This window comes from Melopsittacus undulatus, chromosome W (assembly GCF_012275295.1).
Source record: "Melopsittacus undulatus isolate bMelUnd1 chromosome W, bMelUnd1.mat.Z, whole genome shotgun sequence".
NCBI classification, from domain to species: Eukaryota; Metazoa; Chordata; class Aves; order Psittaciformes; family Psittaculidae; genus Melopsittacus; species Melopsittacus undulatus.
This window is the reverse complement of record NC_047558.1, coordinates 2925317-2951752: the sequence shown is the minus strand read 5'-3', so window position 1 is coordinate 2951752 and position 26436 is coordinate 2925317. Positions and strand designations below refer to the sequence as shown.

Here is a 26436-nt window from a genome sequence, read left to right as displayed (position 1 = left end):
TATTTCTCCCTTTCCCCTAAAATAATACAGAAGATAGAGCTTGGCATGGCATCTGCAGGAAAAACACTGTGGTGCCACGTCCTCTGGGTGCCCTGGGTAGCCATATCAAGCTGTAGCACACCTTTGGGAAGCAGCATCCACATGGGTTTTCTCTTCTGGTAAAAGATACTACAGGAGTTTAGTATGCTGTTTTAGAGCCACTATTGACATTCCCTAAAGCCCAGTGCTTATCCTCTGAATCCTTACTCTACAGTCACTAAATATTAAATGGGTTTAATGCTAAATATACATTGAGCTGTGTGTTCACTGGTGAAAGGAACAAAGAAACTAAGGTACAAGCTAAGTTCAGATGCAGATAGCCTTCCATCTATGAACCAGGAAGGAGATATCTTTACATAAGCATCTAGAGTTAGATGAGGTGGATCCTGCTCGTGACAACCTTGATTAAAAATTCATCAGCATTTCTTACATGGAGTAAAAAATAACCCAAATGCAACGCAAGCCAATAAAACAAGGCTGGGGTATCCCCATGGCCTTTCCTTCATGGAGGGGATGTGGACAGAGGCCAGGACCAGCAGGACAGAGGAGCAGCTGGGAAGATGCTGTTGTCTCCTGGCTTGCTATCCTGAAGTTCCCACTCCATTGCCTGCTTCAGACCAAGACACAGGCTGTGGCCACTGCTGCACCGTGGCTTATGGAGTGCTGGAGATGTGAGCACCTCAGGTGTGCACAGTGCAAGCTGGATGCTGCCTGCAAAAACACTGCCATTGTGTCACCTCTGAGGCAAGAAAAGCCCAACCATTGTTTAATCATTTGATTGCCATTAGCCTCAACAGATGTGAATGTGCATCTTTGTGAGCTTTGCCACAGGTATCCAGCTTTGACCACAGCCTGCAACCTCAGCTACACTTCTTCATCCAAGAAAGCAGCTGGCAGAGCCTTTGTCATAGGCAGTGCAATCCTGGGAGAAGGTTCCCATGGTAGCAGAGTGCCTGGGGAGAGGTCCTCCTCCACACACTGCATGTTGGCTGCTGCTGCTGCCAATCTGTTCCCATGGGATAACTCAGCAGCCCTTTCTCCATGCAATGTCTCTGGCATCAACAGTGCTGCTACCACATGCAAATGAAGGTGCAAGAAACTACATTTACTCCCTATTTTCAATATTACTGTGTGAAAATACTCAGTACCAGCTAGTCCTTACAGAGCATCTGCCTTCCATGGCCTCAGTTTGATAGGCTCCTCTCCCTGGTTTTGGGAAATGCCATTTCTTGTGCATTTTTGCTTTAGCAGCATAATATAGTTTGGCTTCACCTCCCTGAGACTGATAAACTGAGTGATTCAAACCTTCAATCTGCTTCAAACCAAAATATTTCAGATAAAAGACATAAGTAGTAATGGAGCTGCTTGGCTCAGGAGTATAAATGCTAGAGGTTTATTCATGTACTCAAAAACCTCTTCTAGCTTTTCTTCAGCTTCTTTTAACCCCTGCAAGCCCTGGGCAAGGCAGGCTGCAAATAAGAGCTGATGTATCATTTCAGATATGCCTCCACTCCAGTGGACAAACCCCAGAGCTGGGAAGTGGAAGGAGCTCTGATGTCACCACTGTGCAATGAAGATGACACATCAGGGAGAGAGATGAATGCTCGCTCCATGGACTAGAAAGTGCTTTTATTTCTGCTGGTTAAACAGATACCACTTCCTGAAGGGATTATGCATCATGGAGCTTGTTGACTGCGACAACTAATTATCTCCAGCAACAATTTGGCTATTAGATTTGTGGTTCAAAGGGAATGCTGTCATTCAACACCACATGTAGCAATTTGTCCACACTTGGGTTTCCCTGTTCCCAAAGAAGTGGTACCCCCAGCACATCACATCCTCCACCAGCTCAAGCTTACAACCAGCAGACCAGCAGGTCCTTCTGAGCAGCATGGGCAGGAAGCACCAGCTCTCTAATGAGACCTTGGAGATACCTCCAGAAGGAACCAAGGAGAACAAGCAGCAGCTAAAATCAGCCCAGCATCCAAACAGCAGCCTACCAGAGCTTTCCATTCCCTCATCTGGATGTTAGCATGGCAGCTGTGCCATGGCATACTCCTCCAGCTGAGCTTCATAGGGAGCATGCACTGATTGGGTCCAGCTCAGCTGCAGGAGGAAAAATTATCTGCTGCAGCCTGAGATGGTAGAAATTCCAGGGAGAGCAGCCAGAGGAGTAAACAGTTTTGAAATGCAGCCTCAAAAACAGCACTGAAAATGTTGTATACCTTCATAGAAATGGATGGTTGACCCTCATTGAGACTACCATGAACAGACAAAAAGCAGACCCAGGCAACTGAAAGAATATAAGTCATTGAGAAATACATGGAGAATGGTGGAGAAGACTAGACATGAGGAAAGAGATAAAGAGGGAAGTTAACAGAAAAGGTGTTGGAGCTGGGGTGCCCAGCAGCTGGGCTGGAGGCATTGACATGGGAGTGATTCCGAGGCACTGGACTCATACAGCTTATTTCACCTGAAGCCTAGACAGTATTGGAGATACTGAGTATTCCTCTGTCGCTGCACAGGTTAAGCACTGGGAAGCAGTGCCCTTACCCAGATAGATGTTAGAAGCTCACCAGCCAAGGTTCCTATGGAGATATCCCATCTGAGTCTGGAAGCTGGGTGCTGTCAGGGAGGAGAGGGTGGATGGGATGGATCCTTCTCAGCTGTCCTCCCTCTATCGCTATCATCCTGCCCCATTGAGAGACTGACAGGCTGCATCAGTTCCCCCAAACCTCTGATCTCCCAGAGTAACTCAGGTGGAGACAGGCATCACCTCCATGGACAAGGACACAAAGGGAGGTGAGGCTTTCCAAGCCTCAGAGCCAGGTTGTATGCAGCTAATTTGTTGTTAGGCAGCCAAGGGGAATGCCACGTGGAAGAGCTGTAGGCTGTTCATGCCACGAGATTGAGAACCCCCTGATATCCTAGTGCATGGCCTGGAGTTCAAAGGATGCTGCTGTTCACAAACATCATCACAGCTTTAAGGCAGCAATTCCAGTAACAAACTCCTCTATCACCATGCTGTTGTGGTGCTGAATCCTTTGACCAGTTTGCAGTTGATTTCTTCATTTGCTGAACTCCCAGCGTTAAAGGAGGATCTCAAAGGCAAGAATAATTAATAGGGAATGTTAAATTGAAGAGAGATGAATGATAGGAAAATGCAGAAAATGAAGATGGAGAAAATGAGGACAGAGAGCCTGGATCTCTGAATAACAGCACTGCAGAGCTGCCTTGGTTTGAAGGGACATGTGAAGAAATACAGTTGCCTCTTAAATAACAGGAGTTGACACCAGTTATGAATAGATGAGTGATCATGGTTTCAGCATCACAGTGGAGGATCTGATTTTAAATGAAGCCACATTTATCCATCCAGGGCCTATCATAAGGCTATTAAAAGAGCATCTGTCACAAAACCACAAAGGCTTTAAATGCTGAAACAAAAATAAGCCCGTTTAGTTTAAATACTTTTCTCTGGGTGATGTGATTTTTGCAATTCTTTAGCCAAAATTAATGATAAATGTGATGGGCAGACAAAATACATGATGGGAGCAGGGTGAGGTTTGATTTTCACCTTAGCATAGAGTTTGGTTGTCTGTGCTTCCTGGCTAGCAGGGTAGGCATGAAAGCCACTGGCAATGAGTTTTCTTGAGTAGAATATTGCCCGGCCTCAGCACACCAGGCATCCAGCTCCAGAACCCTGGCTCAGAGCACTCCCTCCAGGACACAAATGGGAAGTTTTTTCCTGCATCTCCAGCAGCAAAACAGGTCATCACCTTCAAGCCAAGCTTTGGCAAGAAACAGGGGGAAGTGTGCTTGCTACCATGTTGGTGTGATTGGGTAACTAACTCATCAGAACTAGAGCCACACTGTGTTAAAAACACACCTTGGTGTGTCAACTCCTGTCCTGTTGTCCCTTTGGGTGACGTACACACTGACAGGAGCACAGAGATCAAAGGGTAAGACCACTGCTCATGCACAGACCTGCTTTATTATGTTCACAGTATGTTGAAAGCCTCTCATGTGCATTAGATTTATGCTCCTGAGGCTAGAGGTAGGCATTTAGGCCCTGTAATGCACATCAAACCCCCTCTAAGAGGAACTGGAATGTCTGTGTGCAGCTCGATGGTGATGAGAAAGACTTTACTGTGTGCTGCAGCTTTGTGTTTATAATTCATATTAAATTGTAAACCAAATTCCTCTTTTCTTTATAAATTATATTTATCTGGGCTGAGTTGTTTTGAAAAATTGTCTTGAATGGGGATAAAAAATTGGATTGTGGTCATATATGCACAGTTGTTGGGTTCATCTACAAAAGCATTTCATGCTGAAAGACAGGACTTTCTACCCAAAGTTTCAGTGTATGGAGGCATTGCCGATGTTCATAGATTTTAAACCTAGAGCAGAATAAGGGTAATTTTTTAAAAAATATCCAAGTGTGTTAGAAAGCCAAATCTCCCCTCTAGTCCCCCCCGAAAAAAAAAAATTTATACTCCCAGATTACTACCATCTAATCAGGCTCCTGGATCTTGTCCAAGTGCTGTATCACCTTCAGTCCCAGCCCTATGCTGGGTTTCGAACTGAAGCAGTGACTCATTCAGGCAGATTCATCTCCCTTCATCTGAGCTGACTGAAAGAAAGGCATCTCCTTGAAGCAAGCTGCCAAGTCTCCCTCCCTTCCCAGCAGAAAGACAGGCATCTCCCAAAGGTAACTCAACCTGTCTGTTCTGGGAGCGAGACCTATATGCTCCAACCTCTTATCTGAACAAACCCTTGCAGAAAAGCGTATGTGTACAGAATCCAGCACAATGGACAGATTGGGACCTTCATCCGTCAGGGAATAAAAATAACAAGTAATATTACAGCTGTATATTTTCGTAGATTGCAATCAGGGCTCACAACACATGCACACTTAATTACCTGCTTTCAGTTCACTATTGGATTTTATGCGTAGGTTAGTGGGGTTTGTTTTTCATAAGAATAGGATTTACAACAATACATTAAGCCATGAAAAATGAGATTGAAAAAGATTAACAGGAAGCAAAAGTATTCATCTGAGATTAACAAAGATTAATGTGTGTCTTATTCTTACCTGTTTTATTTTCACTTTTTCTCTTAGTTACCTAGACAGCTTAGATCGAATCGGAGCTGCAGACTACCAGCCCACAGAGCAGGATATACTCCGAACCAGGGTCAAAACAACTGGCATTGTAGAAACCCACTTCACATTTAAAAACCTCCACTTCAGGTTAGTCTAAAACTGCACAGTAAATTTTCAGTGCATCTGTTTGTCACAGAGTTTCCCCATGGTTCCCAAAGGAGAAGTTAAACTGCTGGTTAATGCATGGATGGCTCCCACTGCAGAAGGCACAGCATTTTGGAGGGTCAACACTATGATTCTGTCTTGAAAATCACTGCCTTTAAGATGGGAGCTCATGGTAGCTTCTTCTAACCCAATTGGCACCTCTTTGTTGAGAGATATAAGACAAGATTGATCCCCTCAAGTCTGATCAAGTCAAGTAAAAATATTTGGCCAAATCTTTTCTCTGAAGTGGGTCAGTCACATGCTTTGTATACTTCATGATGCCAGCCAGTAGAGAGAAGAGGGCATAAAGGCAGAAAGCCATTCACAAACAGTATTCAGAGCATATAAAGCTCAGGAGCATGCATTCTCCACCTCTGCAGACCATTTGGGACACAGCACACTGCTGAGGTTCTCCCACAAATCCCCACATCCTTTGCTGTAACTGCTCCTCCTGGTCCTCCTTGGATACCAAGCCAGTGGTGAAAGACATGTTGCTTTGTGTTTGGAGCTGTCCAGGGACAATATGCTCCATCCCTGGCAGTGTTCAAGGCCAGGTTGGACAGGGTTTGGAGCAACCTGGTCTAGTGGAAGGTGTCCCTGCCCATGGCAGGGGGTTGGAACTAGATGATCTTAAGGTCCATTCTATGATTCTATGAAATTCCAAGAATGCTAACGTTTCCTTGTAACTAAGAAAGAGCAGGCACTGATGGTCCTCTCCTGTGCCATAGGCTCTTTGACGTCGGGGGCCAGCGGTCAGAACGCAAGAAGTGGATTCACTGCTTTGAGGATGTCACAGCGATCATTTTCTGTGTCGCGCTGAGTGGCTATGACCAGGTGCTCCATGAAGATGAAACCACGGTGAGTCTAACCAGGTCTTGGAGGCCCAAACACTTCTTTATGGAATACTGCATAGCCAGCAACTACTCAGAGATCACTGAATGCTCACTGGGGTGCTGAAGTAATGTGTTTTTGTCAGTCATTCCCCCTTGAAACTGAAATCCTGGGGAGATGTGTCCTTCTCCACACTCTTCAAAACCAAGTCTGCATGCCCAGGTAATACTTCCTTGCACTGGTAAAGTTGAGTGTTTTATCTCTCCTTTCTAGCTGACCTGTGTGTTTTCAAAAGGTGTTAACAGGACCCTATATCCAGAAAAAGGAGATACAAGTGGGCTCTTAAAACAAATGTTCAGGAAGCAGTTTCATCACGGTGCAGAGGTGCAGGACGGCCATACGCATCCAAGGCAGGCTTGGGCTAGGAATATAACCTATTTCTTCAGGCTACAGAGTGAGACTGGAGCTGTTTGAGTCCTCAGGTAATTTGATCTAGGAGAGCTTTTATGACTTCCCACTGTGACATTAGGCTCAAAATACCATCTGGAAATAAAGCTAGCAAGGACCCGCGTGCTCCCTGGTATTAGAGTGTAATTAATACAAGTGAATTAAATACATAGAAAGGATGTAAGAAGACTCATGAGTGTATTTTTGCCATTCACTTAGTGTTGCATGCTTTTGGGATTAACGATGACTGTGGCAAGCACCTAGTTGCCTTTATTTAACTAAAAAGGAATTGGAGGCCATACTCAGACTTGTTAATGATTTTATCTATGCCCAGTCTGTGGCAGCATGGAGGGCTCACTCCTGCCTGTCTCTCTGGGACTCTTTATTCTCCTGCTGCTGAAGATGTCAGGCTTGCAGAAAGCTGTTGATGAAGGAACTGAGGGAAAGATTGCTGTTAGGTATCAGTTGCCTTGTCCCAAAAAGGCTGGGGGAGGGGGGCCTGTGGTTTCTAGGCTCTTTGAGCCAGGTTTATGAGCTCTAGTAAACTGATGAAGTCACCTGGTTGTTTAGGTTGAACCCAGAATTCATGCTGATATTAACATTATGACTCCAGACTGACTGAGACACCATACACCCTCTTATGTCCATTTATTTATAATCTTCAGTTGTCACCTCCCTCTGACCCTGGCCCTGATATGCTCAGGGATGCTCAGTCCTGTAGGATTTACTGGGAAGGAACTAAAATTTCCTGATGTGATTTTGAAAACCCAGCCATTAGCTCAATGCCATAGAGCTCTGCAGCTGAGCAGGAGAAACACACCCAGGAGATAAAGAAGAATACACAGAGAGAGGGCAGACCCAGGAGGCAGGGAGCTAAGCTGTGATATGAGCAGGGAGCAAGGTGAACGGTAGGTATAACCTGAGCTGTGACACCCAAATGGTGAAGCCAAAAGTAGCCTTTAATACTGGTCACCTTTGGGTGCCAGAGCTGTGATTCAAAGCCACAGAACACAAGATGGAAGGGCCTGAATGCCAATGCCATTTTTAAATATCAACCTGAACTCAGCTCCTCTGAGGTGGAGGTTACAGCACCTCTCCTGGGGAAGCTGAGTTCTGCCAGTGACTGTTTGTCACTCAGCACCACTCTGATGACAGGCAGGGTGCCAGCTCAGCCTCCCCCCTGAAGTGCCCTGCTACAGAAAACTGGGATTTTGCACCAGGAAAGCAGACTTGCACTGCTTTGGCGCAGCACTGACATTTGCTTGCTATTTCAATCCCTTTTCACAAAGCTTTTCTGGGGATGCTGAGCAACAGGAGGGCAGAGGCAGCTGCTGTTCACTTGCACACTCGGCGCAAACAGGTAAAAGATTCAGCATCAGCACCACTGCGCCTGCAGGACACCGCTACCTAACCCAGATTAACAACCCTGAGCAAGTCCAATCCAAACAGGAAAAATGATGGGGTCAGATCTTATCTGCCCTATTATATCCCCAGAACAGGTGGAAAACCCCGAGGTTCTGGCCCTCTTCCAGCATTCTGTTTCCTCCCTGCTAACACGGTTCCTCTCCTGAACAACTCCACGGACTATGTCTTTGCACAACAAAGCTATTTTGTCTCATTTGTGACTTACCTTTATGTTTTGTAAACTGAGGTTACAGGAAGAAAAGCCTCAGATCTGTAATCTGGGAGGAGAGAGGGACAGCAGTCATAATCTGTAAAACTGGAGAAGACAATTAACAAAGGTAGATTTGCATTGTTCCTTCTAACTGGAATTCCTAATGGAATTTTAAAAAAGACAGCAATGGCATGGGTCCTATCACAGGAACTGGGACTATCCTCTTTGGTTTTTTCCTCGCAAATTCAAAGGAGTTATGGCAAGAGAGGGAGATGTTCATGCTGCACATTTATGCCTCTGAAACTATTTAGGTCATCCACATCTAGCCAAGACATGCAAGTATTTTTCGTGTCCCCATTGCTAAGCATGGTATAGGTTGAAGGTGCTGTGATAGTGACCCTTGGTCTGTTGGTTAATATTTCATTGCATGACCTGGTTAGCATGCTCTCTCCACTGTCAATGAGCAAGGAAAAATTGAATTACAGCACTTGGAAATTGCCTTAGAGTGAAAAAGCCAGTGAAAGTGGCTTGGGCATCTTAGGCAATATAAGTAGGAGGATGGATATGGAGTTTCTGTACTTAGGATAGCCATCAATGTCATTATAGTTTGCATGCTAGTTAGCACTTAATCACTAAGGAGAACAAAAAAGATTGAATCAACTCTGTGTGGCACAAATAACCAAGTCTCCTCTCATGCTCTGGTGAAAAAAAGATGGGTTTTATGAGTATGTTTCTGCCTGGGCAGAGTCTTGACTGCAGCATCCTTTCTCCCTCACACTCAGCAGAAAGCTATCTGACCTTCGCATCAGTGATGGGAACACGATTGTGCAGTGACATCTGAACTCGGTGATAAGCAATTCTCGTTCTGCACAGGAAAAGTTAACTGGGCTTTTAATGGTTAGTCCTCTGTAATGTGGCTGGTGGGGCTGCTTTCCTTTGGGGATATTTGTAGGCGTAAGGATTGAAAATACTGATTTTGAAATAGGAAATGACATTAAAAAGCCGGTGTTTCAAGAGCCCTTCCCTTAATGATAGACTCAACATAAAGTAGGGAAAAGCAGCATAATGGGCCCAAAAGCAGGTGAAATAATTTATATAACTTCATATAAAACTATGAGAAGTGTAATTTTTAATGCCTCCTAGCAGAGCAGGCATATCTGCCCCATCACAGCAGCATGGGTGCTCCTGAGAGGGGCCCTGGGGAAGCTTTAGGTGACTAAAAGGGTCTTTCATTCTGGATTTATTAGTAGAAGGGGGATTATTTGAAGGCTTCTCACTTCTCCTTTAGCAGCAGCCTGTCCTTTTGCATGTAGTACCCAGAGACTGTTTCCCTATCCTTGCTCTCAGCCAGGGTCTGCTTGAGCTGTTGGAGGTCTCCTATAAACACCTATAGAAGGAATCACATGCCACCTGTGGTGCTTCCCAGCAGTTGGGAAGTGGGCTGTGCAACCCAGTGCAAGGCTGATGGGGTGCAGTGTGGTAAGTATGGTGACCTCCAGGATGATGACTACTGCACATGAGCTATGGTTTAACCCATGAGCAGTGTTCACGTGTTTCTCCATGCTTCTATTTTAAATCAGAAAGCATGATAAAAATGTGATTTAAAATGTTCTGTGAGCGACCCTGCTTAAAAAAAAGTTAATTGCATTTGCTGTCTGTTCCACTGATCGCCCTTCACTTTTTTCTCTCTTCCCAAAGGCTTTGAGTAGCCAAAGATCTCCTGTACAAAACTTTTGCATGTTCCTACATGGTTACAATTCTGACACCACAAGTAGAAAAGAGCAGCATTGCTCTGGGGCTCTCACACCAGCCAGTACAAAATGGGTTAGCAAAAACCAACACACAGACATGGGATGATCCAGATAAGCAGCATCTTGCAACTGAGAACAAATAAGTAACTGCATTTTTCCATTTGTACATGATCACATCTCTGTGTGTCAGTGGGGAGATGCTTGGTCATTTCAAGCCTGGTAGCAAAGCATGTGGTGTACGATACAGCAAATTGCGCATGTCCTGTTTTGCTCTGGGTCAGATCAGATGTTTCCTTCAACCACAGAGCCACATTTACCTAACACATTCAGCAGCTAAAGTATATCAATGAAAAGGAAAGTATTAATCAATACAGTGCTGGGCTCAACCATGCTACCAGCACAGGCATGAAACAGAGTGGGAGAGGGGTGAAAACCATCATCTGTCTCCTGCAGCATCCCGAATTTCCAAATCCAGTGAGGGGAAACATACTCCATCCACCCCAAAAAAACCTCCAGCAACAAGGCCGTGCCACCCTGTCCTCTCCAGCATCTCTCTGGTGGTTGCTGTAACCAGTCTCATATGTGCATGAGCGGGTTTGAGGAGTGCTGTCCAAAGGAGATGCCACTGGGAAAAGCCAAGGAGCCTGTCTGGTCTGTACCATGCTTTGCTTTTGATAACCCCCTGACTCTTGGGTGTGCTTCGTCCTCACCATGCCTGCTCTCTCCACTCCCTGGCTCCCAGCTGAGAGATGGCCACGTGACCGGCATGCGTCAGCCTTGCGCACCCAACATCGCCAGCCTCAGCACCTTCACAGCCTTTCCTCAGCCGTCTGACCTTATCTAGCCAAACAAAGGCCAAAAAATGAGCATTTGAGAGACCAACCAAATTGGAAGGTATGAAGCTTGCTTGAACTGAGAAAAAACAGCAAAAATAAAAGAAAAACAGAGAGTTGAAAGCAACAGGGAACATGACACTTGGTTGACTTTGCCGTGAGCTATTTCCACCACCATAAAACCATATGGCAGACTTTGCAACTCTCTAACTGGTCTGCTTTTTCTGTTCCTCATCTCTCTCCCATTTCCTGTGTCTTTTTTGCATGACCTATAACTAAAAAGCTGACTTCTTGCTGTGTATGCAGTTGAATGTGTGGCTCTTCTGCTGGTGAGTAGCTGATGTTCTTGTAGAGGCATGAGTTAGCATCAGTGGTAGCTGCCTGAGTTCTAGTCTGGTTGTTCTTAGATGCCCTATGTTATGATTTTCCCTTTTATACTATTTCCTCTTCCTTTTTCACTTTTTTTGCTCTCACTGAGACACTTTCCGTTAAGCCATCTTCCAAGAGAACTAAAAAAGATGGAAAAAGTAAAAAGCACAAAAACACTAAACAAAATAACAAAACCTGGCAAAGGTCACGGCAAGGTCATTTCCAAAATTATGTCACTTTGATGTCTGCTTCCAACTCTAAATTAATTCAAGGATCTATCAGTCCTTGGTTAATGTATCCAACCAGTTGTATGCCACACACACTCAAGATAGATAGTGAAAATACATGTTTAAGAAGTTAATGAAAACATTGTAGAAAATCTGCATGAACTATATCAACACATAAATCTGATCAAAGGGCAAAAATAACTCCCCTTCCATGCATGGTGCATGATGATTTCTATGAGCTGGGACCCTGTAAATTATATACTATGTAAAATCAGAACAGCTCTGTATAGTCAAATGCCCTTAAGTTACTAACTGTAAGTCGAATGTTATAGGGGTTGCATCTGTGTATGTATATGTTGAGCTGTATGTATGCATCAAGTTATTATGTAAATCGTAGCTTTTCCTTTTTTTTTCCTCCTTAATTTAGTTGTTTCAGATTTTCCTACATGTTTAATATCCCCGAGTTGCTATCTTTGGCCTGATGTGATCTCTCCTTTCTATTGCAGAACAGGATGCATGAATCACTGAAGCTTTTTGACAGCATCTGCAACAACAAATGGTTCACAGACACATCTATCGTCCTTTTTCTAAACAAGAAGGACATATTTGAGGAGAAAATTAAGAAATCTCCACTGACTATCTGCTTTCCTGAGTATACAGGTAATGAGAAAGGTGGCTGTACAGGAGTGCATAGCAAAGGGATCATGGAGCGTTTCCCATCCAGATTGATACTGTTGTGTATCACAACCTAAAGATGCATAGCTAGAGCTCCCATTTGCTTCACTGCAAGTTTTATTTCAATAAATGCCATAGAATCACTCCTACCATGTTTAGCGGTCTACTGAAAGCATGATAATGACTCAAACCCAAGTTCTTTCCTGCCAAAAGACCACTGTCACTAAGCAGGGTATTTGATCTTTGGATCCCTCTGTGGTTCCTGGCCACTGGAACCCGCTGCCAGGTACCAAAGGGCTGCAGGATCAGCTCTCCCAGCATTCAGACAGTGGGTTTCACAGCTTGGCTGCTTCAGTTAAAGCTGTACATTTTTATCATGTTAGTTTAGGAGGTCCCCAGTTTCGCTCTCAGGCTTTCTGACATGAAGCATCTTGACACAGAAACACAGTTAAATGCAGATAGAAAACAAGACGCTTGATTCTCTTGTGTATTGGCCACCAATGCCTCTGCCCACAGGGCAAGTAGTGAATAGCCACAGCAGGCCATGCCCTGAGCTTGGCTGGGGAGAAGGAGGCCTCATGCTTGGAGATCAGAACAGACACTGCAACACAGGAGTGTGCTAGAAGCCCTTGCTTCTGCTAGCTGTCTGGCCTCTGACATGCTAATGATAAGAATACATCATCCATGCAAAAGCTGCAGCTGCATCTTGCCAGCTTCCACAAACCCTCATTACCATTACCAGCATAAAAATAAACTTTTATTGTCATGAATTATTTAAGCTCACCAGAGACATCCAAATGAATCAAGGTGACAGAGAAGCAGATCTCTTTGTCAGGAAATGGATTTGTGAACTGGGAGTACTAAGAGTGTCACACTTCTGGGCAGGCCAACAAATTATTAACCAGAGCTTCCTACCTCTGTGCATTTGATTTTTCATTGTGAATAGGCAAAAGCAATCCATCACTGCTCCTTTGGGCTGAATGGTCTGGCAGTGGAGCTGGATGACTCCATCTGAATTCAGAAGAACACCTGCAGGCTTTCTCTCTGGGAAAAGCTTGGGTGTTTGTCACTACCACCACATTTCAGTCATCTGCTCACCTGCTTGGTCCAGACAGAACCAACATGGTCTTGATGTGTTTGTCTAAAAAGATACAATAATGGAAATTTCTCAGTCTTTACAGTTGAAAGCTCACAATAATGCCCAACCTGAATTTTTCTGGTTGCAAATTAGATTAGATCTTTTTGAATGACTTGTAGAGAAGCTAATCACCATCCTCTTTCTAGTAGCACATCTGTATATCAGAAGATTATTATCATGCTGTCTTCCTTTTTCCTTTTTCTCCATAAAGAAAACCTGCAACTTTCACTCCTTCCTGATAGCATTTTGTGGACCTGGCTTTGTGGATCATCAACTGAAGTCTCCCAGTAACCCCACTCTGAAATAATATTCTTACATATCCCTGATAGCAGAGACTAGAACAAGAAGGAATGTTTCTTTAGATACCTTTTCCTTCTCAAGCTACCCTAGCCCAAGAGAGTTGTTCAGTGCGGGAGGCAGACCCTCATATGCACATAGCTAAGCTCTCAGCTGACTACACAAAGGAAAACAAATATAGCTTGTTTCTGGAGCACTTCAGCTCCAAGTGAACCAAACCAGTCCTCCCAAATCTCAGAGTACCCCAAAGATGCTTGAATTCCTTTGAGGTGCTGTTCTGGAAGCTGGGAGTTATCACAATGGGACCCTCCACAGATCTTTTGTCTCTCGTGCCATCAGAGAGGGCTGGAAGTCTAAAGGCTGAAAGTCCTTCCACAGATCCAACTGGGATCTAAATCATAGGTGAAGAATATCTCGCCCCCAGGCATTCAGCAATGCCATTAAGCTCAGATTTTAGACCCAGGGACGCACTTAAGCTTACTCATCCTTGCTTTGCTGACCATAGCTCAAGGGTGAAACAATTGTGGCCTTGTGAAAAAGCAGCATTATTAGAAAGTTGCCCTGGAGTTAAAAAGAATTATTTGATAAAATGCTTTTAATGAAATTATGTTTCTGATGTCAATTAGTTCTGCTGACAAAGAACTATTAGAAGACTGCATCCACAAATTTATTTGCTGCATGCTGGAGCACTCTTTCCATCCCCTTAATTCACTCATGCGTTTAACTAATCCACAATATTTAAGGAAGCAGCAGCAGAATCCAGGGTGTGTTTTAAACCAAGATGGCATTAGCGATTCCCTGCTCTCACAGAAGGAATCCAGCATCTAAATCCTCATACCTTTTGAACAACCAATTTACCTTTCATCAAACATCCTACTGGCTGTGCACAGCATGTGGAGCTGTTACCAAAGTTTTTACACAGGTCTTCATGCAAGAAACTCCTCCCAGAAAACATTTTGCTTCTCTTACTTCAAGGATATTCTTAAGTCTCATGGTATTCATAAGTTTGCATCTTCAACTAGTAGCACATGTACATGTAAGTACAAGGGATTTCCCACTTGCTGTCTTCAACCACAGCAAATCTCAAGCCAAAGTGTTGTGGTTTAAGCCCAGCCTGTGACTCAGAACCATGCAGCCACTCGCTCGCTCCCCTCCTTCTTTCTCCTCCCCCTGCTCTCAGAGGAATGGGGAGGAGAATAAAAAGAATGTAAAACCCATGGGTTGAGATAAGAACAGTCCAGTAACTAAGGTATAATACACAACTACTACCACTACCACCACCACCAATAATAATGATAAGGGAAATAACAAGGGAAGAGAATATAAAAACTAAAAGGGGAAAAGGAAAAAAATAAACACAAATGATACAGAATACAATTGCTCACCACCTGCTGACTGATACCCAACCTGACCTGAGCAGCAATCTGGGTCTTCCGGGTAACTCCCCCCAGTTTATATACCAGGCAGGACATGCTGTGGTATGGAATACCCCTTTGGCTAGCTTGGGTCAGGTGTCCTGTCTCTGCTTCATCCTGGCTTCCCGTGCCCCTCCTCACTGGCAGAGCATGAGACTGAAAAGTCCTTGATCAGAGTAAACATTACTTAGCAACAACTAAAAACATCAGTGTGTAATCAGCACTGTTCTCAGGCTGAAAGTTGAAAACACAGCACTGCACCAGTTACTAAGGAGAAAAATAACTGTTACAGCTGAACCCAGGACAGTATCTACCACTTATTCCATACCATTCACATCATGCTCAGCTTCCATTTTTTTTAAATATACCACCACTTTTTGATTGGGCTGGGCCAGCCCTATTGGCAGATCCCCTAGTGTTGACCAACCAGATGGCTTTTCCTAAATGTGTATCCTAATGTTTGAAAGTCCCACCACCCATTGCTCTCAGTGTAATTTTTAACAGTTCATTGTACCATTTGATTTTCCTAGAGGCTGGTGCATGATACAGGATGTGATATACCCACTCAATGCCCTGCTCTTTGGCCCAAGTGTCTATAAGGTTGTTCCAGAAATGAGTCCCACTGTCTGACTCAATTTTTTCTGGCATGCAGTGTTGCCACAAGACTTATTCCTCGAGGCCCAGGATAGTGTGATATAATTAATCTGCCAGGCTTCCCCATATTTGTACTTCAGCCATCGTCCTCCATACCAGAGAGGAGTTAACTGCTTGGCTTATTTAATTGCAGCACGTTTCACATTTGTCAATAACCTGGGCAATAGTATCCATTGTTAAGTCCACCTCTTGATCACGAGCCCATCTGTATGTTGCATCTCTGCCTTGGTGGCCTGAGGTGTCATGGGCCCACCAGGGTACAAATAATTCACCCTTATGCCGGTAATCAAAATCCATCTGAGCCACTTCAATCTTAGCAGCTTTATCCACCTGTTGGTTGTCCTGGTGTTCCTCAACGGCCCAACTCTTTGGTACATGAGAATCTACGTGACGTACCTTCACCACCAGGTTCTACACCAGGGCAGCGATATCTTGCCACAGTGCAGCAGCCCAGATGGGTTTACCTCTGCATTGGCAGTTGCTCTGCTTCCATTGCTCTAACCATCCCCACAGGGCATTTGCCACCATCCATGAGTCAGTATAAAGTACTGGCCATATGGAGCTATTAATGGGTGCGCAGGTCTTGCTCAGCACTCCTTGGCTCTCCAGTCTACAGTTCAGCCTATGGATGGGAACCAGGGAGTCTTGGTTGGTGCAATATTGCCGCTGGTGCACTTTTGTGGTCGCGAATGGCACTTGTTGTTCTTCAACTTTCAGCACCCCCACAACAGAAGGATCCTCTGATAGACCAGGCAAGGTGGACATCTGCTTCATTTCCTCCACCTCCAGTGCAGCTATACCAAAAGTCCATCGGTACCCTTTTGGGTCTTTGAAGTACCCTCTTCTGTGATAGTCTATGCCAAAATGCATGGAGCGTCTGGACCAGTCACAATAGGGTGCTTTTGCCACTCCTTCCCAGTTAGGCTGATTTCAGCCTCCAGTACAGTCAACTCTTGGGATCCTTCTGTCACTCCAGAAATACAAGTGGGTTCTACCTCTTGACAGCTTGATGGCATCAGGTTACACTGTGCAACTATAGCAGAGTGAGTGAGCGGCTTCATGGTTCTGATTTACCGTCTTGGCTTAAATCATGATACCATGTAAGCTTCTCTCTGGCAGATAATAACATTTCCCATCATTAAAGAATCACATAGGGTGAGGGATCCAAGAGCATTAGCAGTGTTAACACTGTGGAGCCTTCCAGGGCTGCTGGAGGGCTGCACTCCAGGCCAGCCAGAGTGAATGGTCTATTAGACCAAAGCAGGTGCCTGAGTGGAGCACTGTGTTTGAACAGTGTCAAGGCTGGACAGATGAGAAATTATAAAAGCTCTTTTGCATGACTGCTCTTCAGCTTTTTTAACACAAAACCTGACGGTTAATAAGGTTTGGCACAGACATCACTATACATCAAAACAAGAATGGTATGATTTTAGGCACAGCTCTAGCAGACCACACTGCAATCCTAATTCCTCAAAAAGGCACATTTTACATTAGCTTGTGTGTCATTTCTTTTGAGAAAACCCCACTTTGCCCTGTAACAGAGGCTGGATCTTTTCATGTCGTTTTCCCTTAATGCCTCAGGGAAAGGAGGGCATGGTTACCAACACTGCCCTCAATTCATGGACATTTTAGCTCTTCTTTTCCATCAAAAGCTGAAACTTTATTAACAATGTCTAAAAAAGAAAAAACGCTAAGCCTTTTCACCAGATCAAGCACTTGCTACATTCCTGGAAGGTTTCTTCTCTTTCTTGTCATCATGATGTGGAATTTCTGCTGTTTTTTCCATCACTGACTGCTTAACACTCAGTTCCCTCATCTGTTTCATCTCTATAGACTATAAATAGCAATACAGAATAAAAATACAGCTGAGCTGGCAGTTGGAGAGCATCTCCTCCCTTGCAGCAATCCTGGCTGAATCCCTGAGATTGAGATGGGGTGGCTGAATTGCAGCAGCCCTATATGAGCTCCTCATATCCCTACAATGAGGTGTTTCCAGACACCCTACAGATTTAGGGTTACAGGATTGCTTTAACCAGCTCTTTTTCTTTGGCTCTCTTATAGGCCCAAACTCTTTCACAGAGGCAATGGCTTACATCCAGGCTCAGTACGAGAGCAAGAACAAGTCCCCTAACAAGGAGATCTACACACACATCACCTGTGCCACCAACACCAACAACATCCAGTTTGTCTTCGATGCCGTCACAGATGTCATCATCACCAACAATCTGCGGGGCTGTGGACTCTACTAAAGCACCCTCCTCCTTCCCTTCTTTCCTTTCATCCACCAGGAGCATCCTCTGGTCCTGTGTACAGATCCTCTCTTTTTCTCCTTTTTCCTCCTCAGAGGATGATGAGGAAGAAGTCCATAAATCCCTCCTTCCATCCCAGAAAACTTTGCAGCAAGTTCAACTTTCTCCAGCCCCATTTTACTTTGATTTGGTTTAGTTTTGGTTGATTCCCTTATTGCCTTGCTCTACTCCTCCTTCCCAATTCACAGTGCTGTAGAGGGAGCTAATGCATTGCCCACAAAGTGCATTTCAACTTCCAAAAGCCAAAAATACTTCAGTTCTTAAAAAAAAAAATCAAAGCCTTAAAATACTGTTCAGTAACAGTGTAGTTTGGAACCTAAACTTTTTTTTCCCCCTTGAAATTAATGGATATTTTTGATTCTGGTTATTTAGATACTTTTTTTTTTAACACTATTCCTTTGGGAAGTGCTAGACACAATATGATCATTCTGAGGGTACCTTATGGCTCCAATTCCTACCCCAAAGCTGGAGGGATCAGTATTGAATGCAGCTACCACAGCTTGTATTTGTATATTCTCCTTTTATCCAGACAGCTGTTTGAACAAGTGAAACAGCTACATCAAGTTCTGCCGGTGTCTGAGTAAGAGGGACACAGTAACAAAACCTACTAAGCCTTGCCTAAAAGCATTTGTTACCAGTAACAGTTCTACCTCAAATGTTTCTAAATTAATGTTAAAATATGTCTAGTGGTTTCAGTAACCCATTTCTGAGGAGCTTTGGTGGATGCCACAGAGGTGCTGGGCTGAGCAGGGCAGTGGCAGCTGGGCTTGGACTCCCGGAGTATAGGCAGCAAGAATGCTCCAGGGATGGTGTCCTGATGGGGACCCCGTGCACAAAGATGCCAGCTGGGGACCCAGGGACCTTTCCCAGAGCACCTCCCAGCTTAAGTGATTCCAGCATAACCAATGTTCCTGCAGACATGCAGCATCTCTTTTTTGATTTTGGAAAGAAGTTGCAGAAGGGAGATGAGGCAGGTTGAGGCAGCAGGGAGAGCAGGAAGAGAAGTCCCTGTCAGATTGGACTCTGCCAGGACACTGTTCGTGGGACATCTGTGACAAAACCCCAGCCAGGGAGGTGAGCAGGAGCACCCTGGTGGCCTTCAGAGGAAAATAAAGTGGCTCTTACCCTGTAACAAGCTCACAGCCAGCATGGTTGGCAGCTGTGTCAGTAACCCCCTAAATAGCATTAAGTGATAAAACTATCTTTAGTGTTGTACAGTGAGGGCCCGCTGCTGCTCCGCTGGACACTAACAGCAATAACACCAGGTCTCTGCCTCCCCTTAGCACAACTGAGTACAGCCTTTCTCTTCACCATCTCAGCCTTAAAATACCTCCAGTGGTATCAGCTCCCACAGAGCTGGCCAGCCAGCAAAGCCAGGAGCCCATCTGTTCCTGAGGCCACATCCCACCTGCATGACTTGTTTTCCCAGGTCCCAGCTCCATTTAGTGCCAGCACACTGCTGTACCACCATAAACCAAAGGAACATTGAACACAAAGCCCGCACGTGTCCTCACAGAAATACTGCCAACTAAATCTCTCTCAGGAGTTTTGTATGAGAATTAGCTTCTTGCCTTCAGCTTTCCTGGCTGGCCAGCCAGCCTGTCCCTCAACAGAAGGAAGAACCTCCTCAGTAGGTGTGATTTTGTTTTACAGGATGCTACAAGTATTAATGAGAACAGTCTACACTGTAATGTACATTGAAATGTATCTGGTGATTTTAGTCTATTGTGGCTTGCCTGCAAGGGAACAGGCTGTGTTCTCAGGCCATGAATGCAACCCCAGGAGGTCAGGATGGGACACAGAAGGTCTTGTTTTGCCAAAACATCCCCTTGCACCCAGTTGCTGCTTGACAAGGCACAGGGTTCAGCTACGGGTGACAGACATCACCCACAGGGCATTTTGCAGTTGATGCTGTAAAAGGGACCAACCCTGCACTGTTAGCCTGTGCAGTGTGTCTAAGCATTTTGTGTCCAAAAAAGCTCCTGGAGCCAGGGAGAGTTGTTGAGTTCATAGAATCATAGAATAGTTAGGGTTGGAAAGGACCTTAAGATCATCTAGTTCCAACCCCCTTGCCATGGGCAGGGACACTTCACACTAAACCATATCACCCAAGGCTTCATTCAACCTGGCCTTGAACACTGCCAGGGATGGAGCATTCACAAGGCTGACTGTCAAGTCGATTAGAGAAGCTTAGTACTACTGTGCTTGTGTCTTTGTCATGGGCCAGGTTTGTCTTCAAGGCTTACAATCAAAAACTCCACCATTATTTCCAAGGAGAATAAAACACTCATTACAATCTGATGCCAGAGGCATCAAGATCAATGAAGATGGTGCTACTAAGCATCATCCTGAACCACCCATACCAATCACACACTTGCATCCCCAACACACACAAGAAAGTAGAGATGTGGCCCAGGTGGCACAAAAGAGCAGACCAGGGTCTTGCTTCCACCACCCTGGAAGAGAAAGAAGACAGAAACACTCTCCCCAAGCACCCCAAGACTTGAATGTCCATTATAATTTCTGAGTTCCTGCAATGACACAAGATAACTGATGCTAGCAGATAAAGGTACATGACCTATATAAGATGTTACACTGAGAAGGTGATTATGGAAAGAGACTTCTCACAGGACCAAACAAGCAGCCTGTGAGATCCTTATTTGTGCTGCAAAAGCTAGCTAGCAAATATGAACAAGTGTGAGCCTTAAACATTGATGTGTTAATAAGAGGAGGAGGACCAAAGGCTCTCAGCTGGCACCATGCCGGGAGAGAGAAGGGAGCTGGACTGGAGATCAGGCAAAAACATCTCCATCTCTCAGAAAGGGCAGCCAGGCTCTCCATGGGCAGGCATGGGAAAGAGAGACATCTGGGGAGGAGGGCTGGGAGCCAGCCTGACACTCACTGCCCCAACCCCTCTCCCACCCAGTGTCTTAGAAAACAATGTTGAGACCAAATCCTGACTGTCCTGTAGCGCAGGCAAGTGGCTTCAGGACTAAACCCTCTGTTCTAGGTGGTGAGAATAGATGATAGCGAGTAACAACATGATTTTCAGCATTGCCTGAGTCTCACCATCTTTGCCGATGCTGAAGCAACCTGGTGGCACTCAAATAGGATCATTTAAAGACCAGCCATTGCTCCATTAAATAACTCAGTCCCTAATTTAACATCTTCAGTCCTACCTCCCCACCTCTCTTTTCCCCCCTTCAGCTCAACAAGGGAGAAGTGACTATCACCCTGCCTCTGGGCTCCCTGCTCCCCACCCCATTTCTTACCAAAGGATCACTGGAGGCTGCCACTGTTTTCCTTTTGCTGAAACATTTTTCCTGCATGTTTGATAGCCCAGTATTAACATTAGTATTATGTTATTATGTTATTAGTAGTAGTATTATGTTATTATTATTAGCATTAACATACAGTATTAACTGTAATTTTGTATGAAGAGTGACTGTCCATGGGTTTAATAGAGCATTAGTTACTGTAATAATTTTGGCTGTTCGTAATGTATTTATTAGTTACAAAACCTTAATAAAGTGCCAGCTCTTTTCTAGTGTGAGTGGTTTTATTGTGTCTCCCTTCAGTGTGTTCAGCGTCTCAAGCCTGTTATTTACACTACATCTGCTCCATGCACACACACATGTCAGTTGTCTGCCACAGCCTCATTCGCCTGGTAATTAAGAATTTGAAAAGGATATGACCAAAAGATATTTAATTTTATGTATTTGGTTGATTTTCCCCCATTTTTTTTAAAGTAGAACAACTTTACCATGGTTTCTCTTTGTTCCTTGGCTTCTTGAAATTACCCTTCCCCTCCTTGCAGCCCCTTGCCCCATGCATCTGCATCAGACCATCCACAATCTCCCATTATTTTGGGGCATGAAGTAGAAGCAAAGAACTTGAAGAAATCAAGAGAATGTCAATAAACCTCAGCAAAGGAAAACTAAGTATGATTCCTGTTGGCTTCATCAATTTCCAGCGGTGTAACTTCAGCTGGACCCATCCTGCAGATCAGAATTAAAGGCCAGCCCTGAGAAAAACTGATAGATAAGAGGAAAAGGATTTCCTCTTTTAAAATTCATATAGAACATATTGCTTCCAGGATGCTATCCTGCCCTGACCTTCTACATTGGAAACCTTTTCAAGTCACCGGGGTTATTTTCCCTGCACTGGGGATTTTCATTTCCCTGGGCACATGCTGCTCCTCCAAACCATCAGTCCCTTATTTAAATATACAATGTGGGATGAACAAGGAAAGAAAAAAAAACACAACACCAAAACCATACCAAACAAATAAAAAAACCCACAACCCACACAGAAAAAAGAACCACTAGGACACCTCCCATGAAAAATCTCAAGACCCGGCATTTTTGCATCAGCCACAGGTCAAGAGCCACGTTGTTCTGTGGCAGTTTGTTTTCTCCCTGATCAAGGCTTTTTATTTCTTTATTTTTAAAAGACAGAGATAAAACAAAGTCCTTAAGCTTTGGGAAGTGGCTGCTTATCATCCCTCGCTGCTCTTTGTCAAGGAACCACCAGTGTAATCTCAAAGCCTTTCAAGATGAAATCAGACATCTGCTAAATTTTGCATGCAAAAGCTACATTTGAAGTGTAGCTAATAAAATGACTCACTAATAAAACATTAATGAAAAATTCCAAAATGTGTAATTGGGTCATCATTTCATTAGGAAACATGTGTGTTCTCCCAAATCTTTGGCAAATCCAAGGCCCCCACCCCCCCTTTGATGCACCTCCAAAAAGGGGGTGGGGGGTGGGGTGTGTCTTTGCTGCAGGTGGGTTTCCCACTGGCTGCTGGGTACCCTTGTTGCCCTTTGCTCCATGCAAGGGACCCCAAGAAGGGTTGTGGAGAGGGGCACAGTGGATTCAGCACCTTCAGACTTCACTAAACCCTGGTTCTGCACTGGAAGCTTTGCATGTTCGAGTAGTGAACTAGGTGGATATGTGCAATAGAGGTGGTACACAGACTGCCTGAAATGGCTCCTGATGTTCTCCCTGGAGCAGCAGGGAATGGCTTCCTGTTTATTTTAAGAACAAGTTAATGATGGAGAAAACATGAGAGCTCCTAGGGAGCTGTACCTGTCCTGTCCAGTAACACCTCCACACTGGCAATGGGTGCATGTGTCTGCAGAGAGCCCCCACAGCAGCTTGAGTGAAGCATGAAAATACTCAATGAGGCCCTGCAACAGCTGATTCACCACAGGACAACCTTTCCTCCTCCCTCTGTCCATTCTCCACTTCTTTCCAGTAACAAGTTATGTAGCATGGGGGGAAAAGGCTTTTGTCCAAATGTGAAATGCCAATTTTTTAAAAATACATTTTTTAGAGATTTGCCTCTATGCTCCTACTAAAACTCTTCCATGCTGAACATCCCCCTGGAGCAGCTCACAGTCTGGTTTCTTAGCAGCCACTAAGTACTTAGTACCACTGTGGTACTTTTAAAAAGAGGCTGAAGATGTTTCCAGGGGCAGAAGGGGTCAGTTGGCACAGGACCTGCCCCATCCTCTGGGCAACCCCTCAGCACCAGTCTCACCACCACGGCACCACATGGCACAAGTTCCCTTCCAGGAAGGTCCATAGGACCACACCAAGGTGTCTAGAACTCCCTCTCATCCCAGTCCCCATCCTGGATGCTGGCTGTCCAGCCTTTCTTTAGGCTCTGCAAGTGATGCTTCAGGGGTGCCCAGCCCCTGCAGAGACACAGGCCTCTTCCACATTCCAGTAAGGCAGCTGATGAGCAAGTGACTTTTTTCTGCTCTTCCTTGAAATTTCAAGTGTCAGCTCTGCTTGAGCAGCCCCACAGGGATCAAACCCAACCTCCACACCTGTCTTGTCCTCCAGCCCAAGAGGGCAGCAGTACCCTGTTTCCTCCACCTTTGTAACCATCTCACTTATCACTGTCTTGTTTCACAGATTTTCTTTGTTTTCTAACCATTTCAATTCAGAAAGATGTTATCTTCTCCTCTAACTCTCTCTTTGTCTTTCTCTCCCCTCTCTTCCCTCCATGCTCCCCATTGCAGAACCGCATGCATGAATCTCTCATGCTCTTCGACTCCATCTGTAACAACAAATTCTTCATTGATACCTCCATCATTCTCTTCCTCAACAAGAAAGACCTATTTTCTGAGAAGATCAAGAAATCACCTCTGACCATCTGCTTCCCCGAATACACAGGTATGTGCCAGGGCTGGCACAGCCCAGTGTGACCCCACCACTGTGCCACCAGGGTTAGGGGCTACAACTCAACCCAGAGGTGGGTACAGGGGCAGAGGGGACAGGACACCATTATGGAGGGCAAAAGCACTGCCCAACTTCAAGAGCTGCAGTGGGGCTCCAGCACCCCACTCATGAGGTGGGGTTGTGTTCTCCATTTGGTCAGTGCTTGTAGCAAAGGTGCACAAGCAGCTGATGGGACAGAGGGTCAAGATGAGCTTTAAGGACCCTGGCCACAGGTAGCTGTAGAAAGGTGAAGCCTTGGCAAGACCTGACTGCCCACCAATTAAGCCATCCTGTTTGCTGATGGCTCCTGAGGAGGTCCTGCTGGAAGAGCCAAGAGACATGGTCCTCAAGCTGCATCCTCCCAGGACTGCCTTTGTACAGGGCACAGCTGAGGAAGGAAAGAGCCTCGTTACAGCAGATGTCTGAAACCATGAGAATCACACATTTTGAAGCAAAACTAATGTGGCTTGGGGAAAAGAACAAAACCCGAGAAAATGGGGTAAGAACAGATATTGCTTCCAAATTCTCCAAGGGGAAGGAAGAATCAGCTCAGATTCAGACGCTCCAGCACCCCCTACAGATACTGAGGTGTATCTAAACTACTTCACCCAGAGCACACCCTCTGCCTGGATTCCAGACCTGGGGGACAAGGGGTGTCCCCAGCAGGACAGCCCCCATTCCCCTACAGCAGAAGTGCACCAGCATTTCCACCAGAGGTTTTGAGGCTTCTCCATCACAGAAACAGCAGCACTTTTTTCCCCAGCCACCTGGCAGGACACCCCAAACTATCCCACACAAAATTGTACAGCACATCCCAGCTACCCTTGGTGGCACCAGGCCACCACCCCTGTCCTTTGGCCATCTCCCACATCGGTAAGAAGGGGAAGTGGCAAGCTGGAAAAGAAAAATAAGTCTCCAGATAACAGCAGCTCTTCCAAAGGTGATTCCAGGGGTGTCATTCAGGCTTTGTGGCTTCCCACAAAGGGCTAGGCACAGCTACTCTCACTGCCCTAAGCAGCTTAATACAACAATGCCCATCTTCCAGCTCCAACATCTGGCCCCTCTCCAGCCTTACAGGAACAGACAACAGCCGCACATCCCCATGCAGTTCCTGCCCCCCCACCACCCCAACCTCCCCCGTTCCAATACCCAGGTGAGACCTCCCTCAACAGCCCCAACAGCACCCAGAGGGGCTCCCGCTAAGGGGGCCCAGACACCAACCACAGACAACACTGGAGTGGCCACCAAGCCTCCCACCACCAGGACCCCCAGCCTTTCTCCCACATGCACTCCATTAAGATGCACTACGGGGACTTGCTGGCTATGCTGGGGCAGTAGTGATGCCAAAAGAGCATCCCTGGGAAACAACCCAGCCAGACACCACTGGAACTACTGCCCTTCCCCAGGGAGAAAACAGGGAGAAGAGAGGACAAAGCAGCCACAGCTGGGGAGGGAGGAGTCCCAATGGACCCCAGGTGCTTTTCGATTTGGGGAAAAAGAGGGGGAAATGGGGCCAGATGGAGTGGAAAAGGGTAGTTGGGAAGGGGGGAGGATCGAGATGGGGCAGGAAAAGGGGTAAATGGACCCTGCTGGGGGGTGGAAAAATGAAAATAAATAGGGTTTGCCTGTTTTTGTTAGAAATAAAGTACTTTGCAAGCAGCAAGGGGCTGGATGCATGGCCAGAGGGTGGTGACCCACAGCCCTGACTCCCCCCCCCACTCTGTTCCCCCACCTCTGCCTGCAGGTCCCAACACCTATGAGGATGCGGCTGCCTACATCCAAGCACAATTTGAAAGCAAAAACCGCTCCCCCAACAAGGAAATTTACTGCCATATGACGTGTGCCACAGACACAAACAACATCCAGGTGGTATTTGATGCCGTCACTGACATCATCATTGCTAACAACCTGCGGGGCTGTGGCTTGTACTGACACCCCCCCCCCCCCTCCCCCCCACTGCAAAGCGACTTCTAGGGTGGCGGCGGCCCCGGTGCCAGGAGAGAAAAGAAACATAAAAATAAAGGTTAATAATAATAACAATAACAAAAAACCCAATGCAAACACACACACACACATGCATGTGCGGGAAAAAAAAATAAGTGAAACAAATGAAAACAAAACAGATTGAATGAGAGAAAAACAAATTGTGATTGTGCAAGTTGGTAAATAAAAAGGCATAAGGAAAAATTATATATATACATATACAGAGATATAAAATACACACCCACCTTTTTAGTTGGTCTAAGAGCCCCTCGCTGCATCCTGGGGGCAGCCCTGGGGATGGAGGGGGCTCTGTCCGG

At 45.5% G+C, this 26436-nt stretch overlaps 1 protein-coding gene across 3 annotated transcripts in view; it reads left to right on the top strand.

Annotated features, from left to right (window-relative positions):
• LOC101868333 (guanine nucleotide-binding protein G(o) subunit alpha) overlaps positions 1-26068 on the top strand; it is a 181562-nt gene extending 155494 nt beyond the window's left edge. The window contains exons 5-8 of one of the 3 annotated variants that reach the window (XM_034073326.1): positions 5159-5287; positions 6073-6202; positions 23938-24091; positions 25881-26068. In XM_034073326.1, the coding sequence (XP_033929217.1) occupies positions 5159-5287; positions 6073-6202; positions 23938-24091; positions 25881-26068 (601 nt within the window). Of the gene's footprint in view, positions 1-5158; positions 5288-6072; positions 6203-6448; positions 6869-11923; positions 12078-17657; positions 21501-23937; positions 24092-25880 lie in introns of those variants that run through there. The other 2 variants (XM_034073325.1, XM_034073327.1) reach the window with 2 other exon arrangements.
• Positions 26069-26436: the final 368 nt, after the last annotated feature.